Raw genomic sequence first — 20,815 nt, 5'->3', positions numbered from 1 at the left:
GGGGGATGGGCATTTGCAATCATTTCTTGAGGTTTCTAATCATTTGAGTGAATAGTCTAAATAAATTTTCATGATACATTTCTAAATTCACTGACTTTTAGTAAGTATGGCTTGCTGCTTTGCATTGGATTTTTTTAATGAGCAGAATAGGAGAGAGTATGTGGGAGGTGCCTGAGATTCTGGATAGTCCCTGGAGTGTGCTGGGTGTTTTAACACCATCAATTGCATTAAAATAAGAAACAATTTCATTTCTTCCCAATCTATTGCAGGGACCTCCTTCCTGGTCTCCAGTTCCATCGATGATTCCTCCACACAGCCATCTGATTGAGATTTCCAAAATGGAAATTGGGAAGTATCATTCATCTCCCTAAAGTCCCTTACTTTTTATAAAAGGTTCTGTTTATTTATGTCTAGCCAGAGAGGAAGCAGGGGAGAAAGAAATGGAGAGAACATCAATGTGTGGTTTCCTCTCATGCACCACCTACTGGGGACGTGGCCTGCAACCCAGGCATGAGCTCTGACTGGGAATTGAACTGGCGACCCTGTGGTTTGCAGGCTGGCACTAATCCACTGAGATACACAGCCAGGCCAGCCTGTCTAAAGTCTTTGAAAGGCCTTTGTGCCACCTGCTGATAACCAAATCCTTGTGTGCCAAGGTTCCCCTCTAACCCCCGCCCTGTCTTATTTCTTACCACTTCTCAATTTTTATCCTAAATTCTGATGATACTGAAAAGCTTTTCTTTGCCCAGATGGACATAGTCTCTTCTGTCCCTGCAACTTGTCAGGACCTTCTCCCTCTGCCTAAAACTCTTTCTACTTTCTTTTCTTCATTCTACCTGTCATTATATAGATGGCACTGGAATGATCTACTTAGGTAATTCCCAACCACCTCAGTTCTCAATACTAGTTAAGTTCTTAGCACAAAGGGGCTTCTTTGTATTGGTTTGGTGGCAGAATTAATAAATGAATGGACCTACAAACCAATATATTTAATTGCTGCAGCTCATCCTATTGTCCCTGGGCATCCATTACTCCAAAATCTTTAGCACTTCTCACCCACAAGAGGTTCCTCAATGGAGAGAAGATATAAGGATATTGATGGAAAAGAGAGCAAAAATGGAATATAAAGTAGCCAGGTTCTCTTCTCAGTCTTGGGCCACACCCATTCCCAATGTTGACCTCTATCAGGTCCCAACAACTGAGCCTATTTTCTCTTCATCTTTCATCTCACCTGGGATCTTTCCCCAGAGGAGCATCAGCAATGGCTTCTCTACGGCCTTTCACTGAAATACCTACATACACATCTCTGACTTTCTGTCCCAGTTACCCAGAGGCACAAACAGAAGATGACTGTGAGACAAAACAGAGTAATGACAAGTGTACCAACAATTACTCAAAGGATTAGTTATCACACGGTTACATTTCTGGGATTAGAAAGGAGGGCATTCATCACCTTTTAATTCCCTTCCTAGAAGTCCCTCCACATCCATCTCTCAGTCCCTTTCTTGCATGTGGAACTGCTAAATGCTCTCATCGCGTATGAGGAGACATGGCCCGCTTTGTGTGTTCTCCTCAGACATGTGAAGATCCACTTTCCAGGACAGAGAGAAAACAGGAAAGTGAGTGAAGACACCTCCTCTTTTTCCTCTGCTTCCAAGACCCCCAAGGCCCAGAAAGAAGAGTCTGCGGTAGCCAGACACTGGGCCAACGGCCCTCCTTCCCTGTCCCAGTGCTACTTTAAGCATCACCTCGTGTCTGACCCTCATTTTTTTGGGCTGGTGTGTAAACAGCCTGGTCCAATTTCTCTCTTCTTACAAGTACAGCAGGTCATAAAGAAACATCGTTCAGTTGATGTGGTTAACATTGTTCTATTCAACACTACTGACATTTTTTTTTCAATGTTGTTTTGTCTAAATTGGTGGCATACTCTGGGGACATAAATCTGTTTGTATCCATCAGATTAATTTAGAGTAAAAATGGTTTTTCATCTTGTTCCCCAGTTCCAGGACCCTATTGAAGACATTAACAGAAGAGTGAACGTATTTCATAAGGCCCATGATGGTGGTATTAAATTTATTTTCATGCCCTTTGCTGCTTGGACGGATGGTTAAAGAAGGCGTCAGCCTCGGAAGCTGGACCGACTTCCCAGGTGCATGTTGCTTCCTCTGTGGAAGAGTGCAGAGCCTGTGCCAATCTTCCAGGTTTGAGAAGTAAGTGTGCTTGAGGAGGGAGGGGGTGGTTTTATTTTTAGGACTGTCAAATAAGCTTCCTTGTGGCAAATAGAAATATTGAGACAGTGAAAGTTATTCAATGAAAAAAAAAAAAAAATAGAAATGAAGGAGAGATCCTAAAGAGAATTCATCTTCTTTGATGGACAAAGTCAGGGGTCTGGCTGTTGCAGAGTTTTTTCTTGGGTTGTTGGAATTCAAATTGACCACAATGATATTTCTCTATAAAGTCACAGCGGAGGTGCAAAAACAGCTGAATTACTATTTAAACAGGTCATGAAATGAACAATGTCATTCACCTTAAGAAAAAATTTCCCACATATTAGAACCATTTACACTAGGACCAGAGGTTAGGACTCAAAGTGGAGCATACAACCTATTGTCACTTCCACGTTCCTCTTTCCTAAGCACTAACTAACTAAATTTGTCCATTGTGTCGCTGGTGTTTAACATAGTGGGCAATTGTGTAGAGCCATGCTGGGAAGTAAAAAATTGAACGAAGCTGTTTGTCATTCACTGAAGAAGTCCGGAAAGCCATTCGGGAAGAAGGGCTTCTTTGGGCCAGGCTAGTGTCAGCCAGTGGGTATGGTCTTTACCCTCAGGGAGCCCGCCTGTCAGAGATGGGTGCGCAAACAGGTTTTCGTAATTCTCTTAAATGGTGAGATCAAGCAGTCGGGGACTGCGATAGTGAGGGGAGTCACAAATGTAGGCCGGAGACACAAAGTCAGGGAAGATTCCTAGATGAAGAGACCCGTGGGCCAGAAAATACACAGAAGTATTAAATAGGGGCTCTCTTGACGGAGAAGCGATCGAGGGCAAAGACCATGAGGAAGACGCAGCACGGGCAGCGGTCTGATAGCCAGTAGCTGAAGCACATGTGGCGGAGGGAAGGGTGAGGAATTAGGTTGAAAAGGTGACCATATCCCTGCGAACCCTGAAAACTATAATGGATAAAGAATGGGGTTGCGGAGGCAGTGCCACCAAAGGAGGGAGATGATTTGTATCACAATTTCCTTTGGTCTGGATGGAGAGATGGATTTAAAGCAGACAAAACTGAGGACAAAGAGAATGGGGTAGGGAATTCCTACATCATAGAGCGAAGAACAAAGTCACTTGCTTTAAAGAAGAGGAACAAAGGCTAAAACTGGTGAAGAAATGATTCTGATCTTGCTAATGATTCCGTATTCCTTGGGAAGGATGAGACCTGATGCCCAGTTGTGGTCAGGGGAACTATGAGAAAGGGGCACACAAGTTCTAGTTTTTCCCAGAATTCCCAGAGCAGAAGGGTATGATGTCAATAAAGGAGTAGATGTTGGACTTCCTTACATCCTCTCCCTTCCCTCTCTCACCCACCGCACCCCAGTCTTTCTGTGCTGTGGCCCTAGATACCAGGGACCTCAGACTATTCCCTCTTGAAGCTCCCTAATGACAATCACAGATAATGGTGCAAAAGGAGAGAAAAGATAGACCCTTTTTGAGAAATGAGATGTTCCCAAGCAAACATTACGGGCACATTACAAGTAAGCTGGCACACATTAAGAAAGATTTGTCTAGGCTGAATGAAGATAGATGCTCTGGAGCTCTTGGCCAGGTAACATAGGAAAAGAAGAAGAGATTCAGACTTCCTTGTAAAGGAACTAAAGCTCTATCAGCACCTGGGGGCATCTATTTGCATACGAAAGACTAGTGACTGTCCCCCTACACAGAGTGATTGTGGGAAGTGCCATGGTGTCAGAGGACAGTCTAGGCTGAATGAAGCTTAGCCTGGGCCTCCTCATTCCCATAATTTCCATTACCCATCTCATTAAATAACATATTACTGACTTAAAATCTCATCATGCAGTGGCAACTTCAAACAAGGGATCTAGCCATTCACCCTCCCAAGCAAGTGACCTCTAGAGCTCATATTCCACAGGCAGCACAGGGTTTCCCCTGCCCTGTGCTTAAGAGTAGGCAATACCCTACTCACTCTACTGTCTCTTTTTCTAATTTCCTACAACACTTACAGGGCTCTGCGGGCTTGACAGTGTGAATCTTCTTTCTTCATGGAAGGTGGGTGATAAAGGAAGGCTGCTCTCCATGATAGCAAGGGTACAGAATCAGGCATGTGATAAAAGGTCTGGCAGATTTCTCCTGGGAAGGCATGAGTGTCTTTGCCTCACACATGAGAGCTTTGGTGATTTCAAATTTATATGATACTGGCTAATTGTCCCTCAGGGTAGAATCCCCTCTGAAACTTGTTAGACAAATGATCAATGGCTCTTTGATTCCCTGATCAGGTGACTCCTCCTGGGCAGGGTCACTAAGGAAGGGGTCTCTGTCTTCTAATTCCTTATCCCTGTGTGACTAACACTGGGACCAGCGGTGATTCTTTTCTCCTGGATCCCCTTCCACCAGGAGAGATCACTCTAGTCTTCTTTGGATCTCATCTCAGGAACAAGTGTCATTGTCACCTGACTTATAGTTTCCTCATTGGATTGATGGTTGAGAAGAAAATGGTCCCAGGATTCACTAAGGAATGATTCTTAAACCTTAACCTGCACCAAGGTGACTCTGAGGATGTGTTAGAACAGATTTCAGGGTCTCTTCCTCCAATTACTGCCTCTGTAGGCTTGATTTGGATCTGGCAATTTGGAATTTTCACACGTTCCATATTTTGTCAGTCCCTTTGACAATGCATTGAGACCTGTTTATCTGGAGAATATTTCATAATTTTAGCTTCATCAAAACTATTAACTGAGGCCCTTCTTAACATTTATCTTCACAGACCTATATTTATCTGGACTCATCTAGTCAACATATCCAGGAGGAGCCCAAGAATTTACTAATAGAAGAAAATTGCAATGACTTTATTTTATTTTTATTTATATTTTTATTATGTGTATATATACACATATATGTCACTTAACCATTTGGAAAATACCATTTTGTGGCATTAAGCATAGTCACAAAATCATGATACCGTCACCACTGTTTCCAGAGCTTTTTCATCACCCCAGACAGAAGCTCTGTACCATTCAACAACAGCTCAGCACACGTCTCTTTCCCCAGCCCTGGGAACCTCTATTTTCCTTTCTGTCTCTATGAATTTACTTATTTTCAGTACCTCGTGTAAGCGGACTCACACAACACTGATCCTTTTGTGTCAGGCTCATCTCACTTAACAGAATGTTTTCAAGTTTCACCCATGTTTCGCATGTATCAGAGTTTCATTCCTTCTAAAAGGCTGCCTAATATCCCATTGAATACACATCTCGCTTTGGTTATGCATTCATCTGTTGTTGAACACTTAGATTGTTTCTATATTTTGGTGCTTGCTGCTAGGAAAATTGGCCTCCCAGAATCTGTTTGAGTTTCTACTTCCAATGCTTTGGGACATATATCTGGCATTGCATTGATGGATCCTGGGAATCTACTCTTAAAACTATGCTGAAGGGTCATACGTTTCAAGAAACACTCTTACAGGACATCGAATAACAAATCCTGGAAAGGGCAATGACCCTTACTCTGTGCTTAATTTATTTATTTTTTTCATTGTTAATAGTTTTTTTGTTTTTCTTGTTAGGGAAAAAAATTCTACGAACCTTTAATCAATAAAAAGATAAAGAATACAAGAAGTCATTTAAAGCTTTTTTAAAAAATAGAAATAGGCAAGAAATATACAAAAACAGGTTTAGTTTCAACAAGTAGAAAAGGAACAATTAAAATAACATCATTGTCACAATCAGATTAATGAGTATTAAAACTATTGTTAATATCAAGTATTGGCAACTGTGAAAAGAACTGGGTATTCATAGACTTTTTCTTCTTCCCCTTAAAGCAGTTGCTTTAGCATATTTTGCAGTGCTGGTTTGGTGGAGGTGTACTCTTTTAGCCTTCTTTTGTCTGGGACACTCCTTATTTTGTCTTCCATTTTAATTAAGAGCCTTGCTGGGCAGAGCAGTCTTGGTTGCAGGCCTTTGCTTTTCATGACTTGGAACACTTCTGGCCATTCCCTTCTGGCTTGCCGTGTTTCTGTTGAGAAGTCAGCTGCTAGCCGTGTCAGGGCTCCCTTGTATGTTACTACCTCTTTCTCCCTTGCTGCCTTTAGGATTCTCTGTTTGTCTTTGATATTTGCCACTTTAATGATGATGTGTCTTGGAGTGGGCCTCTTTGGGTTCCTCTTGAATGGAACCCTCTGTGCTTCCTGGACTTGGGTGACTTTTTCTCTCCTCCACTGAGGGAAGTTTTCCATCATGACTTTTTCGAACAGGTTCTCTTTCCCTTCCTCATCCTCCTCTCCTTCTGGTATCCCTATTATATGGATATTATTAAGTTTCAGGTTGTCCTGCACTTCCCTCAATGTTTCTTCATTCTTTTTGAGTCTTTTTTCATTTTCTTGCTCTTCCTGGGAACTTTTTTCTACCTTGTCCTCCAGCTCGCTGATTTGGTCCTCAGCTTCATCTAGCCTGCTTTTGATTCCTTCTACTGTGTTCTTCAATTCATAAATTGTATTTTTGTTTCCTCTTGCCTCTTATTGATAGTTTCTATGTCCTTTTTCATGCTGATATAGTTTGCAGTAAGTTCCTTGTAGTTTCCCTGCGGTTTTTGGTAATTCTCTCTGAGCTCACTGAACTTATTGAGCTTCCTTAGAACCGTTGTTTGGAAGTCAGTATCTGATAGTTTACTTGACTCTATTTCTTTTAGTTCTCTTTTTGGGGATTCCTCCTTTCCCTTCAGGTGGGGCATATTTCTTTGTCTTCCCATTATTTGTGAAACTTCTCTTTTGCTTCTCCTTCTTAAGTTGATCTACCTGGATTTCCTGACTTTGTGGTGTGAGCCTCTATGGTAGGAGACAGCTGTTTTTACTTTCTGGATCTGCCTCTGATGATGTCAGATGTAGTCCCTGTCTGACTTATGCATTCTGTTTGAGACTTCCAGGAATCTACTGTTCGTGGCTGTCTCCTTCAGCTGTTAATCTTATTCTGTACTTAAAAACAAAGGCTATAGTAAGGGAGAAATAAACTGTGTAATGATAAATGCAAGAGTCTAACATAAGGATATAACCTTTGAAAACTCTTATACACCCAAAATAGGAACACCTGAATGACAGAAATTACCTCAAAGACATGATTTAAAATGAAATTAAGTCATTCATGTGAAGGAGAGTCCTAATATTGTAAGCACTTTGTCCTGATTACTGTGTGATTTTCACAACATTTCTTCTGAAAAAAAGGCAGCAAACGACCAAAGTAAGGTAAAGTTAAAAAATTCATGAGGACAACCTTTGGGCAACTCTGCCAGCACGTGATGTGACAAGTGCTTTAAGTTTAAAGTTGGAAATCTTAAGATTCAGTGCAGGGTGCTGACCAACATGGAGCATTGTGGCAGCATGTAGGGAGGGAGAGTCCAAAAGAAGTTGCTGATGGAGTTGCTGAGAAGAAACTAATTCAAGAACTAACAAATGTGAAATCACCTGTGCTTTGGAAATACAGAGAATGAAAAATGCCTTTTGAGAAAGAAAATGAACCAGAATAATTAAATTTGCACCATTGACCTTTGCGGCCCACCATGTACACCCAGTTCTACGAGCCTTCTCAGAGCCCCCCTTCATATCCTTGTTCCTCAGGCTGTAGATGAAGGGGTTCAGCATGGGGGTGACCACGGTGTACATCACTGAGGCCACCAAACTTCTCTGGGAAGAATGGCTCACAGAAGAACTGAGATAGACCCCCAGGCCTGTCGTATAGAATAAGGAGACCACAGAGAGGTGAGACCCACAGGTGGAAAATGCTCTATATTTCCCCCCTGCAGAGGACATTCTCATCAAAGAGGAGACAATCTGAGAATAAGAATACAGAATTCCAGTGACAGGAAACACACCCAGTAGGGCAGTCATCACATACATGAAGACGTTATTGACAAGGGCGTCTGAGCAGGCGACCTGGAGCATCTGAGCCAGTTCACAGAGGAAGTGTGGAATTTTAGTTCCTGGGCAGAACGTCAGCCTCCTCATCAGTAGAACATGAGCCAGGGAATCCCAGGATATGATGAACCAACACAAGAGAACAAGCAGGCCACACACGCGTGGGTTCATGATGACCATGTAGTGCAGGGGGTGGCAGATGGCCACATATCGGTCATAGGCCATCACGGTCAGGAGGAAGTTGTCCATTGAAATAAAAACTGAAAAGAAATACAGCTGAATGAGGCATCCAGCATAGGAGATGGCCTGGCTCTGTGTGTGGATGTTCACCAGCATCCTCGGGACGGTGGTGGACGTGAAACAGATATCGACAAAGGACAGGTTGGAGAGGAAGAAGTACATGGGCGTGTGCAGACGGGGATCTGAGGCGACGGCCAGGATGATGAGCAGGTTCCCGAGCACGGTGACGAGGTACATGGAGACGAACAGACAGAATAAGATGGACCTATGCTCTGAGTATTGGGAAAATCCCAGAAGTAAGAAATGGGAAACCCTTGTTTGATTTCCTGTTTCCATGTGGATGACACTTCAGCTAGACGAGGAGGAAGGAAAATAATATGAAATATAGACTAGGCACATCCCGTTTTTCCTACTCTTTGAATTTCTTGAAGTAAATAACTAGGCATTACAGAATTAGGAATGCTATATCCTGTTATCCGTTACATGCACCATTTCAATGTTGATTAACTACGGTCCATAATCCTCTGGGACAGTTACTCAACTTTTTTCTTAAATCTCTGTCTTAGAATTCTGAGCAGCTAAGAGCAGCCTTGGAGCTCAGAGGTCAAATGGATTGTACTTGCTCTCACACAATGCGGGGCATGTGGTCTGGTGAAGCTCAGCAGCTTGATCTGGGTTTTCTGCCTAGTCTGAGACTCATGAAAGGGTCAGGTGACCATGTCTTGGTGGTGAGGAAATTTGAGAAAATATCTCAAGTACCTGGACAGAATATTGGAGGATGAGTAGCAGGTAGGCTTCTTCCGCAGGAAAGGAGAGAAAAAAATATATTTTCACCGAATGATAAATGACGTTCAGTATGCTTCCGGCTTAATGCACCAGAGGCCAGAAACACCTCGTAGGAGCAGGGCCTTCGTCTCTTAAGTTAAGGGATTGGTTAAATTTTCCACGGAAAGTGGGGATGTCAAGCCTGAAACCATTTCAGTGCCCTCAGATACTACTTCAAAGGTCACAAACACAGTTTTGAGTCATGCCATCGATGGCGTTCATTACATGCTGGGGGAAAACAGAGATCTCATCGAGGTCTACACATGACTGGAAGGGATGAGGGTCGTATTTGCACCCACAGTTCAGTGATGCCTATAATGGGCTGGCCACGTGCGGGGACTCATTCACGGCCACCTACCCTCTCACTCTCTTCACCTCAGGTCCAAAGGGTCCTGTAACCAGACACGGACCAATGGGTCTCCTAACCTGGGACAGGGAAGTGCCTAAACCCATACAGTGACCTTCAGGGTTCTCTTTTGCCCTGTTACTATTATTTTTCTACCCTTTTGCTCGGTAATGCCCCCAACTACACAGGAGACCGGCACTGGCTGCCATCACTGTCAGCCTCCTTAGGGATAGAAACCGAATGGGAGGGGAAGGCAGGATCCAAAGGTACAGTCTTCCACTTATGAACTAAATGGTCATAGGGATGTATTTAAAGGCCTGGTAACTGTGTATAATACTGTTTTACGTATTCAATATCACCAACAGAGTAGATCTGAAAGTTTTGATCACAAGACATATTTTCTTAGGATGTATGATGGAAGATGTTAGCTAGACTTATTGAGATGATCATTTTGCCAATTATACAAAAATGAAATCATTGTGTTGTACACCTGACCTCAATACACTGTTATATGTCAATATATCTCAGATTAAAAACCCCCATGTCTGGTAGTGTCTGGAATGATGAAACTTTCCATCTCATACCTATTTTGCTTAGGAATGGATGAATATCTTTTCTTACTTTTTATGGGATGGACAGTTTGCAATCATATCCTGAGGTTTCTAATCATTTGAGTGTTATTCTAAGCCAATTGTCAGGACACGTTTCTAAATTCTCTCCTTTCAGTAAGTGTGGCTTGCTGTCCTGTATTGGATTTTTTTTTTTTTTTTTTTATTGTGCCAAATAGGAGAATGTGGGAGACACCTAAGAATCTGGAAATTCCCTGGAGTGTGCTGTGAGTGTTAACAGCATCAACTCCATTAGAGGGGAAGAAACTATTTCATTTCTCCCCAGTCTGTTGCATGGGTTTCCTTTCCAGTCAGCAGTTCCACCTTTGATTCCTCCACACAGCCACCTGAGATTTCCAAAATGGAATTGGATCATATCACTCTCCTGCCTAAAGCCTTTGACATGCCTCTATGCCACCAGCTGATAACAGCCAAATCCTTGTGTGCCAAGGTTCCACTCTTACCCCCGCCCTGCCTTATTTCTCACCACTTCTCTATTTTGATCCTAAATCCTGACGATACTGAGAGCTTTTCTTTGCCCAGGTGGCCATAATCTCTTATGTCTCTGCTATGTGTCAGGGCCTTCTCTGTCTGCCTAAAACTTTCCTAACATACATCACTTTATTCATACGTGCCACTATACACTTGGCACAGGCTCTCACCTGCTTAGGCAATTCCCAAGCACCTCGGTGCTCAATACTAGCTGAGTTCTTCCTACAAAGGGGACTCCTTCTGTTGGTTTGGTGGTAGAACTAATAAATGGATGAGCCTACAAACCAATAATATTTCATCCCAGCAGCTCATTACATAGTCCGTGGGTGGCCACTATCCAAAACCTTGAGCACTTTTCTCCAACAACAGGTTCCTCAATGGAGAGAAGATATAAGGATATTGATGGAAAAGAGAGCAAAAATGGAATATAAAGTAGCCAGGTTCTCTTCTCAGTCTTGGGCCACACCCATTCCCAATGTTGACCTCTATCAGGTCCCAACAACTGAGCCTATTTTCTCTTCATCTTTCATCTTACCTGGGATCTTTCCCCAGAGGAGCATCAGCAATGGCTTCTCTACAGCCTTTCACTGAAATACCTACATACACATCTCTGACTTTCTGTCCCAGTTACCCAGAGGCACAAACAGAAGATGACTGTGAGACAAAACAGAGTAATGACAAGTGTACCAACAATTACTCAAAGGATTAGTTATCACACGGTTACATTTCTGGGATTAGAAAGGAGGGCATTCATCACCTTTTAATTCCCTTCCTAGAAGTCCCTCCACATCCATCTCTCAGTCCCTTTCTTGCATGTGGAACTGCTAAATGCTCTCATCGCGTATGAGGAGACATGGCCCGCTTTGTGTGTTCTCCTCAGACATGTGAAGATCCACTTTCCAGGACAGAGAGAAAACAGGAAAGTGAGTGAAGACACCTCCTCTTTTTCCTCTGCTTCCAAGACCCCCAAGGCCCAGAAAGAAGAGTCTGCGGTAGCCAGACACTGGGCCAACGGCTCTCCTTACCTGTCCCAGTGCTACTTTAAGCATCACCTCGTGTCTGACCCTCATTTTTTTGGGCTGGTGTGTAAACAGCCTGGTCCAATTTCTCTCTTCTTACAAGTACAGCAGGTCATAAAGAAACATCGTTCAGTTAATGTGGTTAACATTGTTCTATTCAACACTGCTGACATTTTTTTTTCAATGTTGTTTTGTCTAAATTGGTGGCATACTCTGGGGACATAAATCTGTTTGTATCCATCAGATTAATTTAGAGTAAAAATGGTTTGTTATTTTGTTCCTCAGTTCCTGTACCCTATTGAAGACATTAAGATGGACTGAGGGTATTTCACAAGGACCATGGATGGTGGTATTAAAATTGTTTTCAACCCTTTACTGCTTGGACAGATGGTTAAAGGAGGCATCGGCCTGGGAAGCTGGCCCTTCTTCCCAGGTGCATGTTGCTTCCTCTGAGGAACAGTGCAGAGCCCATGCAGATCTTCCAGGTTTGAGAAGTAAGTGTGCTTGAAGAGGGAGGAGTGGTTTTATTGCTAGAATTGTCAAATATTGCTTCCTCATGCCAAATAAAAAGACTGAGGCAGTCAAAATATGCAATGAAAAGGATATGGAGATGATGGAGAGACAATAATGCTAATTCATCTTGTTTCATGTCAAAGACAGGGATCTGGTTGCTGCAGAGTTTCTTCTTAGGTTTTTGGAATTCAGATTGACCACAATGATTTTTCTCTATAAAGTCACAGCTGAGGTGCAAAAACAGCTGAATTACTATTTAAACAGGTCATGAAATGAACAATGTCATGATCACCTTAAGAAAGAGATTTCCCACATATTAGAACCGTTTACACTAGGACCAGAGGTTAGGACTCAAAGTGAAGCATACAGTCTATTGTCACTTCCACATTCCTCTTTCCTAAGCACTAACTAACTAAATTTGTCCATTGTGTCGCTGGTGTTTAACATAGTGGGCAATTGTGTAGAGCCATGCTGGGAAGTAAAGAATTGAACGAAGCTGTTTGTCATTCACTGAAGAAGTCCGGAAAGCCATTCGGGAAGAAGGGCTTCTTTGGGCCAGGCTAGTGTCAGCCAGTGGGTATGGTCTTTACCCTCAGGGAGCCCGCCTGTCAGAGATGGGTGCGCAAACAGGTTTTCGTAATTCTCTTAAATGGTGAGATCAAGCAGTCGGGGACTGCGATAGTGAGGGGAGTCACAAATGTAGGCCGGAGACACAAAGTCAGGGAAGATTCCTAGATGAAGAGACCCGTGGGCCAGAAAATACACAGAAGTATTAAATAGGGGCTCTCTTGACGGAGAAGCGATCGAGGGCAAAGACCATGAGGAAGACGCAGCACGGGCAGCGGTCTGATAGCCAGTAGCTGAAGCACATGTGGCGGAGGGAAGGGTGAGGAATTAGGTTGAAAAGGTGACCATATCCCTGCGAACCCTGAAAACTATAATGGATAAAGAATGGGGTTGCGGAGGCAGTGCCACCAAAGGAGGGAGATGATTTGTATCACAATTTCCTTTGGTCTGGATGGAGAGATGGATTTAAAGCAGACAAAACTGAGGACAAAGAGAATGGGGTAGGGAATTCCTACATCATAGAGCGAAGAACAAAGTCACTTGCTTTAAAGAAGAGGAACAAAGGCCAAAGCTGGTGAAGAAATAATTCTGAGCTTGCTAATGATTCCATATTCCTTATTAAGGATAAGACTGAACGCCCAAGTGTGTCCAGGGGATTTCAAGAAAGGGACATGCAAGTTCTAGTGTTTCCCAGAGTTCCCAGAGCAGTAGTGTAAGATCTCAGTAAGGACGAGGAGGATTTCGTGCATCCTTAGGTTCCCTCTCTCACCCACCGCACCGCAGACTTTATCCACTGCGGCCTAGATATTGGGGACCTCAGACCCTTCTCTCTTGAAGGTCACTAAACAGAACTGTGGAGAAGGATGCAAATGTGGGAAGCACAGTTTCTCTAGAGAAAAAGAGAAGTTCCCAAGTAAAGAAAGCTGGCAAAACCATAAGAAAGATTTGTCCAGGCTGAGTGAAGATAGAGGCTCTGGAGCCCTTGGGCCAGGTAACGAGGGAAAAGAATAAAAAGAGAATATGACTTCCCTATAAGTGACCTAAAGCTCTCACAGCACCTGGGGGCATCCTTTTGCACACCAAAGACTACTGACTGTCCCCCTCTACAGTGTGGCTCTGGCAAGTGCCATGGTGTTTGTGGGATCCGGGTTATCAGCCTGTTCCACCCCAGTCCCACAATTTCCATTGCTCTTCTAACCAAGTGACATATAACTGAAGTAAAACCTCATCATGCAGTGGCAACTTCAAGCAAGGAGTCTAGTCATTCACCCTCCCAGCAAGTGACCCCTTGAGCTTATTCTCCACGAACAGGGTTGGGTCTCCCTTCTCCTGTGCTGAACAGTAGGCAATACCCTACTCCTTCCACCACCTCTTTTTCTTATTTCCCATAAAACTTACTGGGCTCTGTGGCTTGAGAGTGTGAATCCTGTCGTTCATGCACGGTGGGTGATGATACAGGAAGGTCTGTCCTCCATAAGAGCAAGGGAGCAGAGCCAGGCATGTGGGCTGGGACCTGGCTGCATCCGCTGGAGAAGGCATGAGTGTGTTGGGTCTGGCACAGGAGAGCCTCGGTGACTGTAAGTTATTATGTTACAGGTTATGTGGCCCTGGGGACAGAATCCCCTCTGAAACTTGTTAGACAAAGTGATCAATGGCCCTTTGATTCCCTGGTCAGGACACTCCTCAGGGGCGGGCTCACAAAGGAAGGGCTCTCTCTCTCTTGCCAACTCTGTATCCCTGGGTGACCAACACTGGGACCAGCGGTGACTCTTTTCTCCTGGGATCCACTTCTTCTGGGAGAGATCCCTGTAGTCTTCCTTGGATCTCATCTCAGGAGCAAGTGTCATTGTTCCCTGACTTGTAGTTTCCTCATTGGATCGATGGTTGAGGAGGAAATGGCCCCAGGATTCACTAGGGCACGGTTCTCAAACCTTAGCCTGCACCAAGGTGACTTTGCGGATGTGCTAGAACAGATTTCAGGGTCTCTTCCTCCAATTACTGCCTCTGTAGGCTTGATTTGGATTTGGTAATTTGGAATTTTCACACGTTCCAAATTTTGTTTGGAACCCTTTGACAATCCATTGAGACTCATTTCTTTGGAGTAATGTTTCATAATTTTATCTTCCTCAAAACGGTAAACTGAAGCTTGTGTGAATGTATATCTTCCCAGCGACATACTTATCACAGACTCATCTAGGCAACATCTCTAGCCGGAGAGCCCGAAATCTACATTTAAAAGAAATTGCAATGATTCGATTTTATTTTATTTTTTATATTTTTATATATATACACATATATGCCATTTAGCCATTTGGAAAATATCATTTTGTGGCATTAAGCATAGTCACAAAATCATGATACCATCACACTGTTTCCAGAGCTTTTTCATCACCCCAGACAGAAGCTCTGTACCATTCAACAACAGCTCAGCACACATCTCTTTCCCCAGCCCTGGGAACCTCTATTTTCCTTTCGGCCTCTATGAATTTACTTATTTTCAGTACCTCGTGTAAGCGGACTCACACAACGCTGATCCTTTTGTGTCAGGCTCATCTCACTTAACAGAATGTTTTCAAGTTTCACCCATGTTTCGCATGTATCAGAGTTTCATTCCTTCTAAAAGGCTGCCTAATATCCCATTGAATACACATCTCGCTTTGGTTATGCATTCATCTGTTGTTGAACACTTAGGTTGTTTCCATAATTTGGTGCTTGCTCCTAGCAAAACTGGCTTCTCAGTATCTATTTGAGTTTCTACTTCCAGTCCTTTTGGATATATACCTGGCATTGCATTGATGGATCCTGGGAATTTATTTTTAAAAAGATCCTGAAGGATCATACGTTTCAGGAAACACACTTACAGGACGTCGAACAACAAACCAGGAAAGTGCAAATGAGACAAAGAAGGACACTGTTTAATGATAAATGGATCAGTCTAACATGAGGAAATAGCCTTTGAAACAGTTATACAACCAACATAGGAGCACCTGAATGAGAGAAAATATCTCAAAGACGTGATTTAAGATGAAATTCAGTCATTCATGTCAGGAAGCATGCAGAGTCCTGATATTCGAAGCGCTTTGTTCTGATTACTGCATGATTTTCACTCCATTTCTTCTGGGGGGAAAAAACCAACATACAACCAAATTAAGGCGAAGTGCAACAATTCATGAGGACAACCTTTAGACAACTATGCCAGCACCTGATATGACAAGTGCTTTTAATATAAAGTTAGAGGGACTATACCCTAAGAATTCCAAAACACCAATTCAAAAGCACCTATGCACACCAATGTTCATAGAAGCACAATTTACAATAGCCAAGTGTTGGAAGCAATCTTAATTCCCCTCAAAAAACTATGGTATATTTAACACAAGGAGATGATTGGATTGAAAAACGATGGTACATTTACACACGGAACACTATGCAGCAGAAAGAAAAAAAGAACTACTAAACTTCGCGACAGCATGGGTGGAACTAGAGAGCATTATGCAAAGTGAAATAAACCAGGGGGCCAAAGACATATACCACTAGATCTCACCTGTAAGCGGAACCTAACCAACAATACAAAGATGCAAGGAAATAAGACCAGCAACACTGAAAGGAAAAGAAACGAACAGAGACAAGAGGGATGGAGGGAGGAGGGGGACAGGGGAAAAGGAAGGAATAGGAGGGTCGGGGAACATGTAGCAAGGGGTCATGGACAAAACCAAAGGCAAAGGATTGAGACAGGGAGGGGGGGAAGAGCACGGCAAAGTAGTCAGGGGGAGGCAGAGACAAATGTATTTGAAAAAATAAAAACAAAAATACTAAAAATATATATATAATGTTAGAAATCTTAAGATTCAGTGCAGGATGCTAACCAAACATGGAGCATTGTGGTCAGCATGTAGGGAAGGAGAGTCCAAAAGAAGTTGCTGATGGAGTTGCTGAGAAGAAACTAATTCAAGAACTAACAAATGTGAAATCATCTGTGCTTTGGAAATACAGAGAATGAAAAATGCCTTTTGGGAAAGAAAATGAACCAGAATAATTAAATTTGCACCATTGACCTTTGGGGCCCACCATGTACACCCAGTTCTACGAGCCTTCTCAGAGCCCCCTTCACATCCTTGTTCCTCAGGCTGTAGATGAAGGGGTTCAGCATGGGGGTGACCACAGTGTACATGACTGAGGCCACCAAACTTCTCTGGGAAGAATGGCTCACAGAAGAACTGAGATAGACCCCCATCCCTGTCCCATAGAACAAGGAGACCACAGAGAGGTGAGACCCACAGGTGGAAAATGCTCTATATTTCCCCCCTGCAGAGGACATTCTCATCAAAGATGACACAATCTGAGTGTAAGAATAGAGAATTCCAGTGACAGGAAACACACCCAGGAGGATAGCAGTCACATACATGAAGACGTTATTGACAAGGGTGTCTGAGCAGGCGACCTGGAGCATCTCAGCCAGTTCACAGAGGAAGTGTGGAATTTTAGTTCCTGGGCAGAAGGTCAGCCTCCGCATCAGTACAACATGAACCAGAGAAGCCCAGGATATGATGAACCAACACAAGAGAACGAGGAGGCCACACACGCGTGGGTTCATGATGACCATGTAGTGCAGGGGGTGGCAGATGGCCACATACCGGTCATAGGCCATCACGGTCAGGAGGAAGTTGTCCATTCCAATAAAAACTGTAAAGAAATACAGTTGAATGAGGCATCCAGCATAGGAGATGGCTTGGCTCTGTGTGTGGATGTTCACCAGCATCTTCGGGACGGTGGTGGAGGTGAAACAGATGTCAACAAAGGACAGGTTGGAGAGGAAGAAGTACATGGGCGTGTGCAGACGGGAGTCTGAGGCGACGGCCAGGATGATGAGCAGGTTCCCGAGCACGGTGACCAGGTACATGGAGAGGAACAGACAGAATAAGATGGGGTGATGCTCTGAGTCTTGGGAAAATCCCAGAAGTAAGAAATGGGAAACCCTTGTTTGATTTCCTGTTTCCATGTGGATGACACCTCAGCTAGATGAGGAGGAAGGAAAATAACATGAAATAGACACCGGGCACACTCCAGATTATTCCTACTCTTTAAATTTCTTGAAGTAAATAACTAGGCATAACAGTATTAGCAACACTATATTCTGTAATTTGTTACATGAGACATTTCATAATGGTGATTAAGTACGGTCCATTATCCTCCGGGACAGTCACCCACCCCTTTCTGTTGTCGTTTGTTTTTTTTTAACCTCTGTCTTAGAATTACTTCGGAGCAGTTAAGAGCAGCCTCAGAGCTCAGAGGTCAAATGGATTGTACTCGCTCTCACACAATGCGGGGCATGCGGTCTGGTGAAGCTCAGCAGCTTGATCTGGGTTTTCTGCCTAGTCTGGGACTCATGAAAGGGTCAGGTAACCATGTCTCGATGGTGAGAAAATTTGAGAAATTATCTCAGGTACCTGGACAGCGTGTTGGAGGATGAGTAGCAGGTAGGTTTATTTCACAAGAAAGGAGAGAAAAAAATATATTTTCACCGAATGATAAACGACGTTCAGTATGCTTCCGGCTTAATGCACCAGAGGCCAGAAACACCTCGTAGGAGCAGGGCCTTCGTCTCTTAAGTTAAGGGATTGGTTAAATTTTCCACGGAAAGTGGGGATGTCAAGGCTGAAACCATTTCAGTGTCCTCAGATACTACTTCAAAGCTCACAAACACAGTTTTGAGCCATGCCATCGATGGCGTTCATTACATGCTGGGGGAAGACAGAGATCGCATCGAGGTCTACACATGACTGGAAGGGATGAGGGTCGTATTTTCACCCACAGTTCAGTGATGCCTAGAATGGGCTGGCTACATGCAGGGACTCGTTCACAGACACCTACCCTCTCACTCTCTTCACCTCAGGTCCAAAGGGTCCTGTAACCAGACACGGACCAATGGGTCTCCTAACCTGGGACAGGGAAGTGCCTAAACCCATACAGTGACCTTCAGGGTTCTCTTTTGCCCTGTTACTATTATTTTTCTACCCTTTTGCTCGGTAATGCCCCCAACTACGCAGGAGACCGGCACTGGCTGCCATCACTGTCAGCCTCCTTAGGGATAGGAACTGAATGGGAGGGGAGGGCAGGATCCAAAGGTACAGTCTTCCACTTATGAACTAAATGGTTATAGGGATGTATTTAAAGGTCCGGTAACTGTGGTTAATAATTTTTGCATATTGAATGTCACTAAGAGAGTAGATCTTGAAAGTTTTGATCACAAGACATATTTTCTTAGGATGTATGATGGAAGATGTTAGCTAGACTTATTGAGATGGTCATTTTGCCAGTTATACAAAAATGAAATCATTGTGTTGTACACCTGACACGAATACACTGTTATATGTAAGTATATCTCAGATTAAAACCCCCCATGTCTGGTAGTGTCTGGAGTGATGAAACATTCTGTCTCATACCTAATTTGTTTAGGAAAGAATGAATTTTTTTTTCTGCTTTTTATGGGATGGACAGCTTGCAATCATTTCCTGAGGTTTCTAATCATTTGAGTGTTATTCTAAGCCAATTGTCAGGACACGTTTCTAAATTCTCTCCTTTCAGTAAGTGTGGCTTGCTGTTTTGCATTAGATGTTTTTTTTTAATTGAACCGAATAAGAGAGAGTATGTGGGAGACACCTAAGAATCTGGAAATTCCCTGGAGTGTGCTGTGAGTGTTAACAGCATCAACTCCATTAGAGGGGAAGAAACTATTTCATTTCTCCCCAGTCTGTTGCATGGGTTTCCTTTCCAGTCAGCAGTTCCACCTTTGATTCCTCCACACACCCACCTGAGATTTCCAAAATGGAATTGGATCATATCACTCTCCTGCCTAAAGCCTTGACATGCCTCTGTGCCACCAGCTGATAACAGCCAAATCCTTGTGTGCCAAGGTCCCACTCTTACCCCCGCCCTGCCTTATTTCTCACCACTTCTCTATTTTGATCCTAAATCCTGACGATACTGAGAGCTTTTCTTTGCCCAGGTGGCCATAATCTCTTATGTCTCTGCTACGTGTCAGGGCCTTCTCTGTCTGCCTAAAACTTTCCTAACATACATCACTTTATTCATATGTGTCACTATACACTTGGCACAGGCTCTCACCTGCTTAGGCAATTCCCAAGCACCTCGGTGCTCAATACTAGCTGAGTTCTTCCTACAAAGGGGACTCTTTCTGTTTGTTTGGTGGTAGAACTAATAAATGGATGAGCCTACAAACCAATAATATTTCATCCCAGCAGCTCATCACACAGTCCGTGGATGCCCACTATCCAAAACCTTTAGCAATTCTCACCGACAACAGGTTCGGCAATGGAGAGAGGAAATAAGGATATTGATGGAAAAGAGAGACAGGAAAGGACTATAAAGTAGCCAGCCCTCTTCTCACCCATTCCCAATGTTGACCCCTATCATGTCCCAACAACTGAGCCTATTTTCTCTTGATCTTGCATCTCACCTGGGATCTTTCCCCAGAGGAGCATCGGCAATGGCTTCTCCACAGCCTTTGTCTGAAATACCTACGTACACATCTCTGACTTTCTGCCCCAGTTACCCAGAGGCACAAACAGAAGATGGCAGTGAGATGAAACAGCAAAATGACAAGTGTACCAACAATTATTCAAAGGATTAGTTATCACACGGTTACATTTCTGGGATTATAAATGAGGACATTTTCATCTTTTAATTCCCTTCCTAGAAGTCCCTCCACATCCATCTCTCAGTCCTTTTTCTTTCATGTGGAACTGCTAAATGCTCTCATCCCTGTATGAGGAGACATGGTCCCCTTTGTGTTCTCTCCTCAGACATGTGAAGATCCACTTTCCAGGAGAGAGAGAAAACAGGAGAGTGAAAGAAGACACCCTGTCTTTTTCCTCTGCTTCCAAGACCCCCAAGGCCTGGAAAGAAGAGAGTCTGTGGTAGGCAGACACTGGCCCATCGGCCCTCCCTCCACCGTCCCAGGGATACTTTAAGAATCACCTCCTGTCTGACCCTCATTCTTTTGGGTGGATGTGTAAACAACCTGGTTCCATTTCTCTCTTCTTACAATTACAGCA

General features: G+C 43.5%; 1 protein-coding gene and 1 pseudogene across 1 annotated transcript; both read right to left on the bottom strand.

The window, feature by feature from the left end:
* Positions 1 to 7,745: 7,745 nt before the first annotated feature.
* Positions 7,746 to 8,709, bottom strand: LOC129061471 (olfactory receptor 7D4-like; annotated as a pseudogene).
* A 4,239-nt stretch (positions 8,710 to 12,948) lies between these two features.
* On the bottom strand, positions 12,949 to 17,739 carry LOC129061470 (olfactory receptor 7D4-like). The gene is made up of 3 exons (XM_054562141.1): positions 16,832 to 17,739; positions 13,802 to 13,900; positions 12,949 to 13,036 (listed from the first exon to the last, which is right to left on the bottom strand). The coding sequence occupies exons 1-3, from the start codon at positions 17,737 to 17,739 to the stop codon at positions 12,949 to 12,951; spliced, it is 1,095 nt and encodes a 364-aa protein (XP_054418116.1).
* Between the last annotated feature and the right edge of the window lie 3,076 nt (positions 17,740 to 20,815).

The sequence above is a fragment of the Pteronotus mesoamericanus genome, unplaced genomic scaffold (assembly GCF_021234165.1).
Source record: "Pteronotus mesoamericanus isolate MK-2021 breed Mesoamerican mustached bat unplaced genomic scaffold, CSHL_Meso_final scaffold_636, whole genome shotgun sequence".
In the NCBI taxonomy this organism is placed as follows: domain Eukaryota; kingdom Metazoa; phylum Chordata; class Mammalia; order Chiroptera; family Mormoopidae; genus Pteronotus; species Pteronotus mesoamericanus.
The sequence above is the reverse complement of the archived record's forward strand: the minus strand, read 5'-3'. Positions and strand labels throughout refer to the sequence as shown.

Bases quoted from the DNA above. Each gene is read 5' to 3' on its own strand.
- LOC129061470 (XM_054562141.1), bottom strand. From the start codon at position 17,739: ATGGAAACAGGAAATCAAACAAGGGTTTCCCATTTCTTACTTCTGGGA. The intron at 13,901-16,831 runs GCTCGTAGAACT...GGGGTGGAACAG, and splicing joins GTGAAGGGGGCTCTGAGAAG to GCTGATAACCCGGATCCCAC. The intron at 13,037-13,801 runs GTGCTGTGAGAG...CATGTGCTTCAG, and splicing joins GTGCAAAAGGATGCCCCCAG to CTACTGGCTATCAGACCGCT.